Raw genomic sequence first — 19,321 nt, 5'->3', positions numbered from 1 at the left:
TGGTGTGACGCCGTTACTGTGGCTGGCCAGGTGTGACGCCGTTACTGTGGCTGGTCAGGTGTGACGCCGTTACTGTGGCTGGCCTGGTGTGACGCCGTTACTGTGGCTGGTCAGGTGTGACGCCGTTACTGTGGCTGGCCTGGTGTGACGCCGTTACTGTGGCTGGCCAGGTGTGACGCCGTTACTGTGGCTGGCCTGGTGTGACGCCGTTACTGTGGCTGGCCTGGTGTGACGCCGTTACTGTGGCTGGCCTGGTGTGACGCCGTTACTGTAGCTGGTCAGGTGTGACGCCGTTACTGTGGCTGGTCAGGTGTGACGCCGTTACTGTGGCTGGCCAGGTGTGACGCCGTTACTGTGGCTGGCCTGGTTTGACGCCGTTACTGTGGCTGGCCTGGTGTGACGCCGTTACTGTGGCTGGCCAGGTGTGACGCCGTTACTGTGGCTGGCCTGGTGTGACGCCGTTACTGTGGCTGGTCAGGTGTGACGCCGTTACTGTGGCTGGCCTGGTGTGACGCCGTTACTGTGGCTGGCCAGGTGTGACGCCGTTACTGTGGCTGGCCAGGTGTGACGCCGTTACTGTGGCTGGTCAGGTGTGACGCCGTTACTGTGGCTGGTCAGGTGTGACGCCGTTACTGTGGCTGGTCAGGTGTGACGCCGTTACTGTGGCTGGCCTGGTGTGACGCCGTTACTGTGGCTGGTCAGGTGTGACGCCGTTACTGTGGCTGGCCTGGTGTGACGCCGTTACTGTGGCTGGCCTGGTGTGACGCCGTTACTGTGGCTGGCCTGGTGTGACGCCGTTACTGTGGCTGGCCTGGTGTGACGCCGTTACTGTGGCTGGGCAGGTGTGACGCCGTTACTGTGACTGGTCTGGTGTGACGCCGTTACTGTGGCTGGTCAGGTGTGACGCCGTTACTGTGACTGGCCTGGTGTGACGCCGTTACTGTGACTGGCCTGGTGTGACGCCGTTACTGTGACTGGTCAGGTGTGACACCGTTACTGTGGCTGGCCAGGTGTGACGCCGTTACTGTGACTGGTCTGGTGTGACGCCGTGACTGTGGCTGGTCAGGTGTGACGCCGTTACTGTGACTGGCCTGGTGTGACGCCGTTACTGTGACTGGTCAGGTGTGACGCCGTTACTGTGGCTGGCCTGGTGTGACGCCGTTACTGTGACTGGTCAGGTGTGACGCCGTTACTGTGACTGGCCTGGTGTGACGCCGTTACTGTGACTGGCCTGGTGTGACGCCGTTACTGTGACTGGTCAGGTGTGACGCCGTTACTGTGACTGGTCTGGTGTGACGCCGTTACTGTGACTGGCCTGGTGTGACACCGTTACTGTGACTGTCCTGGCGTGACGCTGTTACTGTGACTGGTCTGGTGTGACACCGTTACTGTGACTGGCCTGGTGTGACGCCGTTACTGTGACTGGCCTGGTGTGACGCCGTTACTGTGACTGGTCAGGTGTGACACCGTTACTGTGACTGGCCTGGTGTGACGCCGTTACTGTGGCTGGCCTGGTGTGACGCCGTTACTGTGGCTGGCCTGGTGTGACGCCGTTACTGTGGCTGGCCTGGTGTGACGCCGTTACTGTGGCTGGTCTGGTGTGACGCCGTTACTGTGGCTGGCCTGGTGTGACGCCGTTACTGTGGCTGGTCTGGTGTGACGCCGTTACTGTGGCTGGTCTGGTGTGACGCCGTTACTGTGGCTGGCCTGGTGTGACGCCGTTACTGTGGCTGGCCTGGTGTGACGCCGTTACTGTGGCTGGTCTGGTGTGACACCGTTACTGTGGCTGGTCTGGTGTGACACCGTTACTGTGGCTGGTCTGGTGTGACACCGTTACTGTGGCTGGTCAGGTGTGACGCCGTTACTGTGGCTGGTCAGGTGTGACGCCGTTACTGTGGCTGGTCAGGTGTGACGCCGTTACTGTGGCTGGCCTGGTGTGACGCCGTTACTGTGGCTGGTCAGGTGTGACGCCGTTACTGTGGCTGGCCTGGTGTGACGCCGTTACTGTGGCTGGCCTGGTGTGACGCCGTTACTGTGGCTGGCCTGGTGTGACGCCGTTACTGTGGCTGGGCAGGTGTGACGCCGTTACTGTGACTGGTCTGGTGTGACACCGTTACTGTGGCTGGCCTGGTGTGACGCCGTTACTGTGGCTGGCCTGGTGTGACGCCGTTACTGTGGCTGGCCTGGTGTGACGCCGTTACTGTGGCTGGTCTGGTGTGACACCGTTACTGTGACTCCTCCGCTCGGCGACGTATTAACAAAGTTCAGAAACTCGCTAATGTAGTTGCTCATCACCTCCCGGGCCCTTCTTGCCCCCAACTAGAGACTACATCCCTGTGTTTGGTCTCGCAGGACGAACACCGCCGGGTGTCGCAGGACGAACACCGCCGGGTGTCGCAGGACGAACACCGCCGGGTGTCGCAGGACGAACACCGCCGGGTGTCGCAGGACGAACACCGCCGGGTGTCGCAGGACGAACACCGCCGGGTGTCGCAGGACGAACACCGCCGGGTGTCGCAGGACGAACACCGCCGGGTGTCGCAGGACGAACACCGCCGGGTGTCGCAGGACGAACACCGCCGGGTGTGGCAGGACGAACACCGCCGGGTCTCGCAGGACGAACACCGCCGGGTGTCGCAGGACGAACACCGCCGGGTGTCGCAGGACGAACACCGCCGGGTGTCGCAGGACGAACACCGCTGGGTGTCGCAGGACGAACACCGCCGGGTGTGGCAGGACGAACACCGCCGGGTGTCGCAGGACGAACACCGCCTGGTCTCGCAGGACGAACACCGCCGGGTGTCGCAGGACGAACACCGCCGGGTGTGGCAGGACGAACACCGCCGGGTCTCGCAGGACGAACACCGCCGGGTGTCGCAGGACGAACACCGCCGGGTGTCGCAGGACGAACACCGCCGGGTGTCGCAGGACGAACACCGCTGGGTGTCGCAGGACGAACACCGCCGGGTGTCGCAGGACGAACACCGCCGGGTGTCGCAGGACGAACACCGCCGGGTGTCGCAGGACGAACACCGCTGAGTGTCGCAGGACGAACACCGCCGGGTGTGGCAGGACGAACACCGCCGGGTGTCGCAGGACGAACACCGCCTGGTCTCGCAGGACGAACACCGCCGGGTGTCGCAGGACGAACACCGCCGGGTGTCGCAGGACGAACACCGCCGGGTGTGGCAGGACGAACACCGCCGGGTGAACGACCTCGTCCCTCACTCTCCTGTACTCCACACAAGTTGTTATGACTGTTTACAATGTTTAGGGGGGGGGGGGACAGACGTATATGTCTCGTGGCTGTTGGCGATGTCTCGTGGCTGTTGGCGATGTCTCGTGGGTGTTGGCGATGTCTCGTGGCTGTTGGCGATGTCTCGTGGGTGTTGGCGATGTCTCGTGGCTGTTGGCGATGTCTCGTGGGTGTTGGCGATGTCACGTGGCTGTTGGCGATGTCACGTGGCTGTTGGCGATGTCTCGTGGCTGTTGGCGATGTCTCGTGGCTGTTGGCGATGTCTCGTGGCTGTTGGCGATGTCTCGTGGCTGTTGGCGATGTCACGTGGCTGTTGGCGATGTCTCGTGGGTGTTGGCGATGTCTCGTGGGTGTTGGCGATGTCTCGTGGGTGTTGGCGATGTCTCGTGGGTGTTGGCGATGTCTCGTGGGTGTTGGCGATGTCTCGTGGGTGTTGGCGATGTCTCGTGGGTGTTGGCGATGTCTCGTGGGTGTTGGCGATGTCTCGTGGGTGTTGGCGATGTCTCGTGGGTGTTGGCGATGTCTCGTGGGTGTTGGCGATGTCTCGTGGGTGTTGGCGATGTCTCGTGGGTGTTGGCGATGTCTCGTGGGTGTTGGCGATGTCTCGTGGGTGTTGGCGATGTCTCGTGGGTGTTGGCGATGTCTCGTGGGTGTTGGCGATGTCACCGAAACAGGTTGATCGGCTTGCTTGACGTGCGGTAATCCGACCCAGAAGAAGCCGCAGCTCCTCCCTGGTAGTCCTGGAAGGTCTGGACCTGCTACACCGTCCCTGACGTGTCCTGGAAGGTCTGGACCTGCTACACCGTCCCTGACGTGTCCTGGAAGGTCTGGACCTGCTACACACGTCCTTGACGTGTCCTGGAAGGTCTGGACCTGCTACACACGTCCTTGACGTGTCCTGGAAGGTCTGGACCTGCTACACACGTCCTTGACGTGTCCTGGAAGGTCTGGACCTGCTACACACGTCCTTGACGTGTCCTGGAAGGTCTGGACCTGCTACACACGTCCTTGACGTGTCCTGGAAGGTCTGGACCTGCTACACACGTCCCTGACGTGTCCTGGAAGGTCTGGAGGCACACATAACAGCATGTGATCATAACACAACTGATGGTGGTCACCAGGTGACCTCCGGGGTTGTGCTGAAGACTTGTATAGGTTCCAGCAGAACCATCTAAACGCCTTAGTGTGGTTGGCCTGAGTGTTATAACTCCCCTTAACGTTAGTACCACCACGCTGACGACGGTGTGGTAATATTGGTGTTGGGGTCCTGGTCCAGGCCCTGGTCCAGGCCCTGGTCCTGGCCCTGGTCCAGGCCCTGGTCCAGGCCCTGGTCCAGGCCCTGGTCCAGGCCCTGGTCCAGGCCCTGGTCCAGGCCCTGGTCCAAGCCCTGGTCCAGGCCGTGGTCCAGGCCGTGGTCCTAGCCCTGGTCCAGGCCGTGGTCCAGACCCTGGTCCAGACCCTGGTCCAGGCCCTGGTCCAAGCCCTGGTCCAGGCCCTGGTCCAGGCCCTGATTCAAGCCCTGGTCCAGGCCCTGGTCCAAGCCCTGGTCCAGGCCCTGGTCCAAGCCCTGGTCCAGGCCCTGGTCCAGGCCCTGGTCCAGGCCGTGGTCCAGGCCGTGGTCCAGGCCCTGGTCCAGGCCCTGGTCCAGGCCCTGGTCCAGGCCGTGGTCCAGGCCGTGGTCCTAGCCCTGGTCCAGGCCGTGGTCCAGGCCCTGGTCCAGGCCCTGGTCCAAGCCCTGGTCCAAGCCCTGGTCCAGGCCCTGATCCAAGCCCTGGTCCAGGCCCTGGTCCAAGCCGTGGTCCAGGCCGTGGTCCAGGCCCTGGTCCAGGCCGTGGTCCAGGCCCTGGTCCAGGCCGTGGTCCAGGCCGTGGTCCTAGCCCTGGTCCAGGCCGTGGTCCAGGCCGTGGTCCAGGCCCTGGTCCAGGCCCTGGTCCAAGCCCTGGTCCAAGCCCTGGTCCAGGCCCTGATCCAAGCCCTGGTCCAGGCCCTGATCCAAGCCCTGGTCCAGGCCCTGATCCAAGCCGTGGTCCAGGCCGTGGTCCAGGCCGTGGTCCAGGCCCTGGTCCAGGCCGTGGTCCAGGCCGTGGTCCAGGCCGTGGTCCAGGCCGTGGTCCAGGCCGTGGTCCAGGCCCTGGTCCAGGCCCTGGTCCAGGCCGTGGTCCAAGCCCTGGTCCAGGCCGTGGTCCAGGCCGTGGTCCAGGCCGTGGTCCAGGTATTAGTGTGACATAACCACCTCTGTATGTCTCCCCCACGCTTGAGATGACCAACACAGCAAGACTCTCACGCTAACTCTAGCATAAGATTGCTACACTTGCCAGCTACTACAGCCTGGTGTCTCCATCACGACGCCTTGTAATTATGACTTTTCTCTTCCTGTCTCTTGCCATCAATGATTATAAGGAATTTGTCGACGATTAGATTGGCAATTAGATTCGACGATGATTGGTGAAGTGGTTACAGTGTCGTGTGCGGTTGGGGGAAGGGGGGGGGGGATCCTATGCGGCATGGGTTCGAATCCTGGACGGGTCAATAGAGTTCTTAGTGATTTATGCCTAGCGTCTATTATGCACCCATTGTCATATATTGTGTAATTACCTAAGTGTAATTACCTAAGTGTAGTTACAGGATGAGAGCTACGCTCGTGGTGTCCCGTCTTCCCAGCACTCTTTGTCATATAACGCTTTGAAACTACTGACGGTCTTGGCCTCCACCACCTTCTCCCCTAACTTGTTCCAACCGTCTACCACTCTGTTTGCGAAAGTGAATTTTCTTATGTGACTGGTCACCCAATATTTCCATTAGAGGCGGGAGCTAATGTGTGAGTGTGAGTGTGTGTGAGAGTGTGTGTGTGTGTGTGTGTGAGTGTGAGTGTGGGGTCAACAAAACACCACCTCGTAAGAACAAGTGGTGAGATAAACAAATATTGAGACATTTTTCATTAAGAGATATTTAATTTTTTACAATTGAGACCCCCTCTCCCCCCCCCCCACCCTCCGACCGTCCAAGTGGTTGGGCACCATTCCATCCCCCCGTCCCATCCCACATCCTTATCCTGATCCCTTCCCACTGCTATATAGTCGTAACGGCTTGGCGCTTTCCCCCTGATAATTACCTTACCTTCCATCCCATTGTCTGGTACAGAGGTGCTGTAAGTCATGCCGAGATCCGACCTCCCACAGGATGCGAACAACAACAGTTGCCTTGCTCCAGGGATAAGCAACTATTTACTAGAAATGTGTCCTGGGAGCCGGCCGGCCGAGCGGACAGCACGCTGGACTTGTGATCCTGTGGTTCCGGGTTCGATCCCAGGCGCCGGCGAGAAACAATGGGTAGAGTTTCTTTCACCCTATGCCCCTGTTACCTAGCAGTAAAATAGGTACCTGGGTGTTAGTCAGCTGTCACGGGCTGCTTCCTGGGGGTGGAGGCCTGGTCGAAGACCGGGCCGCGGGGACACTAAAGTCCCGAAATCATCTCAAGATAGATCTCAAGATAGGAGACCAACCTCTCAGGAAGCAACGATAGATGTTCCAGCATGTGTATATGCTAGTATATTCACACACACACACGTGTATACCAGCATACACAAGACAAATCCTACCTGAATATATTCTTTCAGCGTCCTAGTCAATTCATCCGTTAAAAAATCGTATTATTTTTCAGTATATAACTTACCCACTTAACTTAGTTAACTTAAAACACATGCCCAAAAACAAATTGTAATTTCTCTGGAGTGACTACTGGGTGAGAGTCAAGCAATAGCTTGAGCGAGGTAAGACTTGACGGCCGTACTCGAGGAGCCCGCCCGGCCAGCCTCCACCTGTCCTCATATTACAAGACAAACGTTTTGTGATTCGTTGTGGTGATCAAGTCTAGACTTAGTCAACCGTACTCCTTCATCCAGGTATGGTAGCGACCAAGCTACCATACCTGGGGGGCGGTAGCCTGGTCGCTACCATACCTGGGGGGCGGTAGCCTGGTCGCTACCATACCTGGGGGGCGGTAGCTTGGTCGCTACCATACCTGGGGGCGGTAGCCTGGTCGCTACCATACCTGGGGGGCGGTAGCCTGGTCGCTACCATACCTGGGGGGCGGTAGCTTGGTCGCTACCATACCTGGGGGCGGTAGCCTGGTCGCTACCATACCTGGCGGACGGTAGCTTGGTCGCTACCATACCTGGCGGACGGTAGCTTGGTCGCTACCATACCTGGGGGCGGTAGCCTGGTCGCTACCATACCTGGGGGGCGGTAGCTTGGTCGCTACCATACCTGGGGGCGGTAGCCTGGTCGCTACCATACCTGGGGGGGCGGTAGCCTGGTCGCTACCATACCTGGGGGGCGGTAGCTTGGTCGCTACCATACCTGGGGGCGGTAGCCTGGTCGCTACCATACCTGGCGGACGGTAGCTTGGTCGCTACCATACCTGGGGGGTGGTAGCCTGGTCGCTACAATACCTGGCGGACGGTAGCTTGGCCACTACCATACCTGGCGGACGGTAGCTTGGCCACTACCATACCTGGCGGACGGTAGCTTGGTCGCTACCATACCTGGTGGACGGTAGCTTGGACGCTACCATACCTGGTGGACGGTAGCTTGGACGCTACCATACCTGGGGGGCGGTAGCTTGGTCGCTACCATACCTGGGGGGGCGGTAGACGGGTCGCTACCATACCTGGGGGCGGTAGCCTGGTCGCTACCATACCTACCACTGTACAAGGTATAGCAACACTCCAAGTTTACCCTCGGCGGTGATTCGCTGGACTAAAAATCGTTGTTGTTATATTGGAAGACATTTGGTCTTAAACGTCCAATCAGCGCAGCGTTCACACCACTGTCCCTAATGATTGGCCACATTGTTTGTTTTTTTAGATACGGTTTCTCTACTATGTTAATTATATTCAGACGACCCTCTACGTGTGTGAGAGAGAGAGAGAGAGAGAGAGAGAGAGAGAGAGAGAGAGAGAGAGAGAGACCAAGACCTCAGGTATCTTATACTCGTCAAAATAATTCCTAAACACTTGTGAAAAAACCAATCAACAAATTAATTAATTAGTAAATTGCTTGGCTCACTAATTATTTAATCAATCAATTAATGTGTCGGTCAGCCAGCAATTGATTACTGGTCCGGATAAATGGGATTAACTTCCTTATAAACACACGGCCAGGTGTTCTTGCGGGCCACCAGGGCCACCATGACTGGCCACCAGGGCCACCATGACTGGCCACTAGGGCTGGCCACCAGGGCCACCATGACTGGCCACCAGGGCTGGCCACCAGGGCCACCATGACTGGCCACCAGGGCTGGCCACCAGGGCCACCATGACTGGCCACCAGGGCCATCATCACTGGCCACCAGGGCTGGCCACCAGGGCCACCATGACTGGCCACCAGGGCCACCATGACTGGCCACCAGGGCCACCATGACTGGCCACCAGGGCCACCATGACTGGCCACCAGGGCCACCATGACTGGCCACCAGGGCCACCATGACTGGCCACCAGGGCCACCATGACTGGCCACCAGGGCCACCATGACTGGCCACCAGGGCCACCATGACTGGCCACCAGGGCCACCATGACTGGCCACCAGGGCCACCATGACTGGCCACCAGGGCCACCATGACTGGCCACCAGGGCCACCATGACTGGCCACCAGGGCCACCATGACTGGCCACCAGGGCTGGCCACCAGGGCCACCATGACTGGCCACCAGGGCCATCATGACTGGCCACCAGGGCCATCATGACTGGCCACCAGGGCTGGCCACCAGGGCCACCATGACTGGCCACCAGGGCCACCATGACTGGCCACCAGGGCCACCATGACTGGCCACCAGGGCCACCATGACTGGCCACCAGGGCCACCATGACTGGCCACCAGGGCCACCATGACTGGCCACCAGGGCCACCATGACTGGCCACCAGGGCCACCATGACTGGCCACCAGGGCCACCATGACTGGCCACCAGGGCCACCATGACTGGCCACCAGGGCCACCATGACTGGCCACCAGGGCCACCATGACTGGCCACCAGGGCCACCATGACTGGCCACCAGGGCCACCAGGGCTGGCCACCAGGGCCACCATGACTGGCCACCAGGGCCACCATGACTGGCCACCAGGGCCACCAGGGCTGGCCACCAGGGCTGGCCACCAGGGCCACCAGGGCTGGCCACCAGGGCCACCAGGGCTGGCCACCAGGGCCACCATGACTGGCCACCAGGGCCACCATGACTGGCCACCAGGGCCACCAGGGCCACCATAACACTTGCCTTCACCCAAGTGTGACAGTGCTTCATAACCGAGACGACACAGCTGTACACAAGAAACATGTGTGTAGCTGTGGTGGTGAAACTGGTGACTGTGAGGGTAATGACTGTCCCTGTGGTGACTGTGTGAGGGTAATGACTGTCCCTGTGGTGACTGTGTGAGGGTAATGACTGTCCCTGTGGTGACTGTGTGAGGGTAATGACTGTCCCTGTGGTGACTGTGTGAGGGTAATGACTGTCCCTGTGGTGACTGTGTGAGGGTAATGACTGTCCCTGTGGTGACTGTGTGAGGGTAATGACTGTAACTGTGGTGACTGTGAGGGGTAATGACTGTCCCTGTGGTGACTGTGTGAGGGTAATGACTGTCCCTGTGGTGACTGTGTGAGGGTAATGACTGTCCCTGTGGTGACTGTGTGAGGGTAATGACTGTCCCTGTGGTGACTGTGTGAGGGTAATGACTGTCCCTGTGGTGACTGTGTGAGGGTAATGACTGTCCCTGTGGTGACTGTGTGAGGGTAATGACTGTCCCTGTGGTGACTGTGTGAGGGTAATGACTGTCCCTGTGGTGACTGTGTGAGGGTAATGACTGTCCCTGTGGTGACTGTGTGAGGGTAATGACTGTCCCTGTGGTGACTGTGTGAGGGTAATGACTGTCCCTGTGGTGACTGTGTGAGGGTAATGACTGTCCCTGTGGTGACTGTGTGAGGGTAATGACTGTCCCTGTGGTGACTGTGAGGGGTAATGACTGTCCCTGTGGTGACTGTGTGAGGGTAATGACTGTCCCTGTGGTGACTGTGTGAGGGTAATGACTGTCCCTGTGGTGACTGTGTGAGGGTAATGACTGTCCCTGTGGTGACTGTGTGAGGGTAATGACTGTCCCTGTGGTGACTGTGTGAGGGTAATGACTGTCCCTGTGGTGACTGTGTGAGGGTAATGACTGTCCCTGTGGTGACTGTGTGAGGGTAATGACTGTCCCTGTGGTAACTGTGTGAGGGTAATGACTGTCCCTGTGGTGACTGTGTGAGGGTAATGACTGTCCCTGTGGTGACTGTGTGAGGGTAATGACTGTCCCTGTGGTGACTGTGTGAGGGTAATGACTGTCCCTGTGGTGACTGTGAGGGGTAATGACTGTCCCTGTGGTGACTGTGAGGGGTAATGACTGTCTCTGTGGTGACTGTGTGAGGGTAATGACTGTCCCTGTGGTGACTGTGTGAGGGTAATGACTGTCCCTGTGGTGACTGTGTGAGGGTAATGACTGTCCCTGTGGTGACTGTGTGAGGGTAATGACTGTCCCTGTGGTGACTGTGTGAGGGTAATGACTGTCCCTGTGGTGACTGTGTGAGGGTAATGACTGTCCCTGTGGTGACTGTGTGAGGGTAATGACTGTCCCTGTGGTGACTGTGTGAGGGTAATGACTGTCCCTGTGGTGACTGTGTGAGGGTAATGACTGTCCCCGTGGTGACTGTGTGAGGGTAATGACTGTCCCTGTGGTGACTGTGTGAGGGTAATGACTGTCCCTGTGGTGACTGTGTGAGGGTAATGACTGTCCCTGTGGTGACTGTGTGAGGGTAATGACTGTCCCTGTGGTGACTGTGTGAGGGTAATGACTGTCCCTGTGGTGACTGTGTGAGGGTAATGACTGTCCCTGTGGTGACTGTGTGAGGGTAATGACTGTCCCTGTGGTGACTGTGGTGACTGTGGTGACTGTGGTGACTGTGGTGACTGTAGTGACTGTAGTGACTGTAGTGACTGTAGTGACTGTGGTGACTGTGGTGACTGTTCAACAACAATTAACAATCATGACGTCATAAGCATCTCCAAGAAAACCATAAGAAAATCCGCATTGTTCTGAAAATAATAATTTATAACCACTGTTTAAGACAAATAACGTCCACTGAACAGAGTCTTGGTGTAGTTAGGGGAACTGTAGTACAAATAACTCAAAATACCAGGTACTGTAGTGGTGTTGTGAAGGCACGTGACACCGTGTTGGCAACTGCTGTTGTTATGAACACTGGAGCTCATGTCAGTGTCGTGCTCATGTCTGTGTCGTGCTCATGTCTGTGTCGTGCTCATGTCAGTGTCGTGCTCATGTCTGTGTCGTGCTCATGTCTGTGTCGTGCTCATGTCAGTGTCGTGCTCATGTCACTGTCATAGTCATGTCACTGTCATAGTCATGTCACTGTCATAGTCATGTCACTGTCATAGTCATGTCAGTGTCATAGTCATGTCAGTGTGGTGATGAGTGGGACCACTAGCAACAGGGAACACGACACAGCCTGGCCAACACAGGGAGCAACAGGGAACACGACACAGCCTGGCCAACACACTAGCAACAGGGAACACGACACAGCCTGGCCAACACACTAGCAACAGGGAGCACGACACAGCCTGGCCAACACACTAGCAACAGGGAACATGACACAGCCTGGCCAACACACTAGCAACAGGGAACATGACACAGCCTGGCCAACACACTAGCAACAGGGAACACGACACAGCCTGGCCAACACACTAGCAACAGGGAACACGACACAGCCTGGCCAACACACTAGCAACAGGGAACATGACACAGCCTGGCCAACACACTAGCAACAGGGAACATGACACAGCCTGGCCAACACACTAGCAACAGGGAACATGACACAGCCTGGCCAACACACTAGCAACAGGGAACACGACACAGCCTGGCCAACACACTAGCAACAGGGAACATGACACAGCCTGGCCAACACACTAGCAACAGGGAACATGACACAGCCTGGCCAACACACTAGCAACAGGGAACACGACACAGCCTGGCCAACACACTAGCAACAGGGAGCACGACACAGCCTGGCCAACACACTAGCAACAGGGAACATGACACAGCCTGGCCAACACACTAGCAACAGGGAACACGACACAGCCTGGCCAACACACTAGCAACAGGGAACATGACACAGCCTGGCCAACACACTAGCAACAGGGAACATGACACAGCCTGGCCAACACACTAGCAACAGGGAACACGACACAGCCTGGCCAACACACTAGCAACAGGGAACATGACACAGCCTGGCCAACACACTAGCAACAGGGAACATGACACAGCCTGGCCAACACACTAGCAACAGGGAACACGACACAGCCTGGCCAACACACTAGCAACAGGGAGCACGACACAGCCTGGCCAACACACTAGCAACAGGGAACATGACACAGCCTGGCCAACACACTAGCAACAGGGAACACGACACAGCCTGGCCAACACACTAGCAACAGGGAACACGACACAGCCTGGCCAACACACTAGCAACAGGGAACACGACACAGCCTGGCCAACACACACACACTGTTTCTTGCAACATTAGGAGGCACGAGAGTAAGGCTTCAGTGCTTGTGTTGGGTTATTAAGACGAAGACTGTGTCATAAGGCTGGGTTATTAAGACGAAGACTGTGTCATAAGGCTGGGTTATTAAGACGAAGACTGTGTCATAAGGCTGGGTTATTAAGACGAAGACTGTGTCATAAGGCTGGGTTATTAAGACGAAGACTGTGTCATAAGGCTGGGTTATTAAGACGAAGACTGTCATAAGGCTGGGTTATTAAGACGAAGACTGTGTCATAAGGCTGGGTTATTAAGACGAAGACTGTGTCATAAGGCTGGGTTATTAAGACGAAGACTGTGTCATAAGGCTGGGTTATTAAGACGAAGACTGTGTCATAAGGCTGGGTTATTAAGACGAAGACTGTCATAAGGCTGGGTTATTAAGACGAAGACTGTCATAAGGCTACAGTACTGGATAAGGAACACTTAAGTCAAGGAGGAGACGTGTATAGTGACAACCACCACACCATCACCAAACAACGTTCCTCCTCCCATCACAGTCAACACCCGCCCCAAAAACACCTGAGCTCACTGAAGCCAGCAGGTGTTTTCCTCAAGGACCTGAGCACCTCGGACGTCATTATCAACTTCACTATAAAACACACATTGTGACTGAGCTTTAAAGATGGATCAATTTAATGTTTAATCCAACAACTGTTAACTGCCTTTAGGTGTGACAAGCACCGGTGGAGGCCTTGGAGCCCTGTGACGGTCACCAGCAGTAACACCGGACCACAGGAATACCTGTAGTTAATACTGTTAATATTGACACCTTTGTTACGGACTAAAGGTCAAATAAAGAGATTTGACATCATTGGGCTCGTGAGGGGGAGGGGGGGATGGGCTCGTGGGGGGGGATGGGCAAGGAAGGGTGGGGATGGGCTAGGAACAAGGAGTGGGGATGGGCAAGGAATGGGTATGAATGTAAAGGAGCTTCAGACATGGGGGGGCGGGGGGGGGGGGATGGGGTGGTTGTGTGGGGGGGGGGGGGTCCGGCGGCGGGGTAGCCAGACTCACCACAGCCACACTGCAGTGCATCTGCGCCACCCTCAGCCACACCCACCACCACACACACACACACACACACACACACACACACCCAACACCACACACACACACACACACCCAACACCACACACACACACACCCAACACCACACACACACACACACCCAACACCACACACACACACACACACACACACACACACACACACACACACAACACCACACACACACACACACAACACCACACACACACACCCAACACCACACACACACACCCAACACCAAACACACACACACACCCAACACCACACACACGCCATGGGTACTGAAAGAGTGTGCAGAGGCACTTTGCTTGCCACTCTCCATAGTGTATAGCAAGTCACTAGAGACGGGAGACCTACCAGAAATATGGAAGACGGCGAATGTGGTCCCAATATACAAAAAGGGCGACAGGCAAGAGGCACTGAACTACAGGCCAGTGTCCTTGACTTGTATACCATGCAAGGTGATGGAGAAGATTATGAGAAAAAACCTGGTAGCACATCTGGAGAGAAGAGACTTCGTGACAAATCGACAACATGGGTTCAGGGAGGGTAAATCTTGCCTGACAGGCTTAATAGAATTCTATGACCAGGTAACAAAGATTAAGCAAGAAAGAGAAGGATGGGCGGACTGCATTTTCTTGGATTGTCGGAAAGCCTTTGACACAGTACCGCATAAGAGGCTGGTACATAAGCTGGAGAGACAGGCAGGTGTAGCTGGTAAGGTGCTCCAGTGGATAAGGGAGTACCTAAGCAATAGGAGGCAAAGAGTTACGGTGAGGGGTGAGACCTCCGATTGGCGTGAAGTCACCAGTGGAGTCCCACAGGGCTCTGTACTCGTTCCTATCTTGTTTCTGATATATGTAAATGATCTCCCGGAGGGTATCGATTCATTTTTCTCAATGTTTGCGGACGATGCTAAAATTATGAGAAGGATTAAAACAGAAGAGGACTGTTTGAGGCTTCAAAAAGACCTAGACAAGCTGAAGGAATGGTCGAACAAATGGTTGTTAGAGTTTAACCCAACCAAATGTAATGTAATGAAGATAGGTGTAGGGAGCAGGAGGCCAGATACAAGGTATCATCTGGGAGAGGAAATTCTTCAGGAGTCAGAGAAAGAAAAAGACTTGGGGGTTGATATCACGCCAGACCTGTCTCCTGCAGCACATATCAAGCGGATAACATCAGCGGCATATGCCAGGCTGGCCAACATACGAACGGCATTCAGAAACTTGTGTAAAGAATCATTCAGAACTTTGTATACCACATATGTTAGGCCAATCCTGGAGTATGCAGCCCCAGCATGGAGTCCATATCTAGTCAAGGATAAGACTAAACTGGAAAAGGTTTAAAGGTTTGCCACCAGACTAGTACCCGAGCTGAGAGGTATGAGCTACGAGGAGAGACTGCGGGAATTAAACCTCGCTTCGCTGGAAGACAGAAGAGTTAGGGGGGACATGATCACCACATTCAAGATTCTCAAGGGAATTGATAGGGTAGATAAAGACAGTCTATTTAACACAAGGGGAACACGCACTAGGGGACACAGGTGGAAACTGAGTGCCCAAATGAGCCACAGAGATATCAGAAAGAACTTTTTTAGTGTCAGAGTGGTTGACAAATGGAATGCATTAGGAAGTGATGTGGTGGAGGCTGACTCCATACACAGTTTCAAGTGTAGATATGATAAGAGCCCGATAGGCTCAGGAAACTGTACACCTGTTGATTGACGGTTGAGAGGCGGGACCAAAGAACCAGAGCTCAACCCCCGCAAACACAACTAGGTGAGTACAACTAGGTGAGTACACACACACACACCCACCCACACACACCCACACACACACACACACACACACACACACACACACCCATAACCGTCCTCATGAACAAAGGTCAAATGTAAACCATTCACTCCACCAAACTCTTTGTTTGCGAACGAATACAACGGTTTACACACGACTCACAACTGCTGACGTTCGAACATATCCGGAACAAGTGCTTCACTGACGACTTTTGTTCGAACCACAACGCTGTAAATGCTTCACCCACGTACTACAAATACAAATAATCGCCAACAGAACCTAAACACCTAACCTAATCTATGCCTATATATGCACAATATGCTAATATAATATTAATTTATATATGAGAAAATTCCCATTTTGAATGAACAGCATGTTAAAATTTATGAATGCGTCTGTGGGGTCGACCGCTGGATGGAATGGACTTGAGTTCACTCAACACTGAGGGTGAAAGACCTTCCTCACACCACACAGTCGCCAAGGAAGAATTGTTGTTAAGTTTCTGCTTTGTATACACATGTGTACCCTGAATACCTATGTATGAACTCGTATACACCTGTGTACATCTGTATACCCACGTATTCACTTGCATACAGCTGCGTATGTATATCCACGGATATAATTGTACACCCAGTGAACATCTTTATACATCTGTATACATTTGTATACGTCTGTATGCCACTGAATACACTTGCATATCGGTGGGTGTGTATACGTGGATACACCTGGCCCAGTGACACGCAGGGTCCAGGATAAACACTCCCACGGTGTATATCATACACTCCCACGGTGTATATCATACACTCCCACGGTGGGTGTATCATACACTCCCACGGTGGGTGTATCATACACTCCCACGGTGGGTGTATCATACACTCCCACGGTGGGTGTATCATACACTCCCACGGTGGGTGTATCATACACTCCCACGGTGGGTGTATCATACACTCCCACGGTGGGTGTATCATACACTCCCACGGTGGGTGTATCATACACTCCCACGGTGGGTGTATCATACACTCCCACGGTGGGTGTATCATACACTCCCACGGTGGGTGTATCATACACTCCCACGGTGGGTGTATCATACACTCCCACGGTGGGTGTATCATACACTCCCACGGTGGGTGTATCATACACTCCCACGGTGGGTGTATCATACACTCCCACGGTGGGTGTATCATACACTCCCACGGTGGGTGTATCATACACTCCCACGGTGGGTGTATCATACACTCCCACGGTGGGTGTATCATACACTCCCACGGTGGGTGTATCATACACTCCCACGGTGGGTGTATCATACACTCCCACGGTGGGTGTATCATACACTCCCACGGTGGGTGTATCATACACTCCCACGGTGGGTGTATCATACACTCCCACGGTGGGTGTATCATACACTCCCACGGTGGGTGTAACATACACTCCCACGGTGGGTGTATCATACACTCCCACGGTGGGTGTATCATACACTCCCACGGTGGGTGTATCATACACTCCCACGGTGGGTGTATCATACACTCCCACGGTGGGTGTAACATACACTCCCACGGTGGGTGTAACATACACTCCCACGGTGGGTGTAACATACACTCCCACGGTGGGTGTATCATACACTCCCACGGTGGGTGTATCATACACTCCCACGGTGGGTGTATCATACACTCCCACGGTGGGTGTATCATACACTCCCACGGTGGGTGTATCATACACTCCCACGGTGGGTGTATCATACACTCCCACGGTGGGTGTATCATACACTCCCACGGTGGGTGTATCATACACTGCCACGGTGGGTGTATCATACACTCCCACGGTGGGTGTATCATACACTCCCACGGTGGGTGCATCATACACTACCACGGTGGGTGCATCATACACTCCCACGGTGGGGGTAACATACACTCCCACGGTGGGTGTAACATACACTCCCACGGTGGGTGTAACATACACTCCCACGGTGGGTGTATCATACACTCCCACGGTGGGTGTATCATACACTCCCACGGTGGGTGTATCATACACTCCCACGGTGGGTGTATCATACACTCCCACGGTGGGTGTATCATACACTCCCACGGTGGGTGTATCATACACTCCCACGGTGGGTGTAACATACACTCCCACGGTGGGTGTAACATACACTCCCACGGTGGGTGTAACATACACTCCCACGGTGGGTGTATCATACACTCCCACGGTGGGTGTATCATACACTCCCACGGTGGGTGTATCATACACTCCCACGGTGGGTGTATCATACACTCCCACGGTGGGTGTATCATACACTCCCACGGTGGGTGTATCATACACTCCCACGGTGGGTGTATCATACACTCCCACGGTGGGTGTATCATACACTGCCACGGTGGGTGTATCATACACTCCCACGGTGGGTGTATCATACACTCCCACGGTGGGTGCATCATACACTACCACGGTGGGTGTATCATACACTCCCACGGTGGATGTAACATACACTCCCACGGTGGGTGTAACATACACTCCCACGGTGGGTGTAACATACACTCCCACGGTGGGTGTATGCTACACCCACCGTGGGAGTGTACACAGGTGTCTCACCACACCAGCGGTGCAGCACTGCGGCAAGTATCGATGAACGCCACACAAAAAGCAGTACAGTGAGTGGGGGGGGGGGTACTCACCTAATTGTACTCATCTAGTTGTGCTTGCGGGGGTTGAGCTCTGGCTCTTTGGTCCCGCCTCTCAACCGTCAATCAACAGGTGTACAGGTTCGTGAGCCTACTGGGCTCTATCATATCTACACTTGAAACTGTGTATGGAGTCAGCCTCCACCACATCACTGCCTAATGCATTCCACCTGTTAACTACTCTGACACTGAAAAAAATCTTTCTAACGTCCCTGTGGCTCATGTGGGTACTCAGTCTCCACCTGTGTCCCCTTGTTCGCGTCCCACCCGTGTTAAATAGTTTATCTTTATGTACGCTGTCAATTCATGTCTCCCCTTACTCTTCTGTCTTCCAGTGTCGTAAGGTGCATTTCCCGCAGCCTTTCCTCGTAACTCATGCCTCTTAGTTCTGGGACTAGTCTAATGGCATATCTCTGAACTTTTTCCAGCTTCGTCTTGTGCTTGACAAGGTACGGGCTCCATGCTGGGGCCGCATACTCCAGGATTGGTCTTACATATGTGGTGTACAAGGTTCTGAATGATTCCTTACACAGGTTCCTGATGGCTGTTCTGATGTTAGCCAGCCTCGCATATGCCGCAGATGTTATTCTTTTTATGTGGGCTTCAGGAGACAGGTTTGGTGTGATATCAACTCCTAGATCTTTCTCTCTGTCCGTTTCATTAAGTACTTCATCTCCTATTCTGTATCCTGTGTCTGGCCTCCTGTTTCCACCACCTAGTTTCATTACCTTACATTTACTCGAGTTGAACTTTAGTAGGCATTTGTTGCACCATTGAATAGCCTATAGTGTGTGTGTGTGTGTGTGGGCGTGCATGCGTGTGTGCGTGCGCGTGTGTGTACAGTTACCCGGGTGCTCTCAATATTTGAGTATTGATCACAATTCCTGAGTAGCTTGCTCTAGAGAG

The 19,321-nt window shown here is 55.1% G+C and overlaps 1 protein-coding gene across 1 annotated transcript; it reads right to left on the bottom strand.

Moving 5' to 3' along the window:
* Nucleotides 1-2,319: 2,319 nt before the first annotated feature.
* LOC138355362 (uncharacterized) lies at nt 2,320-18,792 on the bottom strand. The gene is made up of 5 exons (XM_069310245.1): nt 18,736-18,792; nt 16,521-18,290; nt 5,135-5,423; nt 3,288-4,089; nt 2,320-3,232 (listed from the first exon to the last, which is right to left on the bottom strand). The coding sequence occupies exons 1-5, from the start codon at nt 18,790-18,792 to the stop codon at nt 2,320-2,322; spliced, it is 3,831 nt and encodes a 1,276-aa protein (XP_069166346.1).
* Nucleotides 18,793-19,321: the final 529 nt, after the last annotated feature.

This window comes from Procambarus clarkii, chromosome 67 (genome assembly GCF_040958095.1).
Source record: "Procambarus clarkii isolate CNS0578487 chromosome 67, FALCON_Pclarkii_2.0, whole genome shotgun sequence".
Lineage (NCBI taxonomy): Eukaryota > Metazoa > Arthropoda > Malacostraca > Decapoda > Cambaridae > Procambarus > Procambarus clarkii.
The sequence above is the reverse complement of the archived record's forward strand: the minus strand, read 5'-3'. Positions and strand labels throughout refer to the sequence as shown.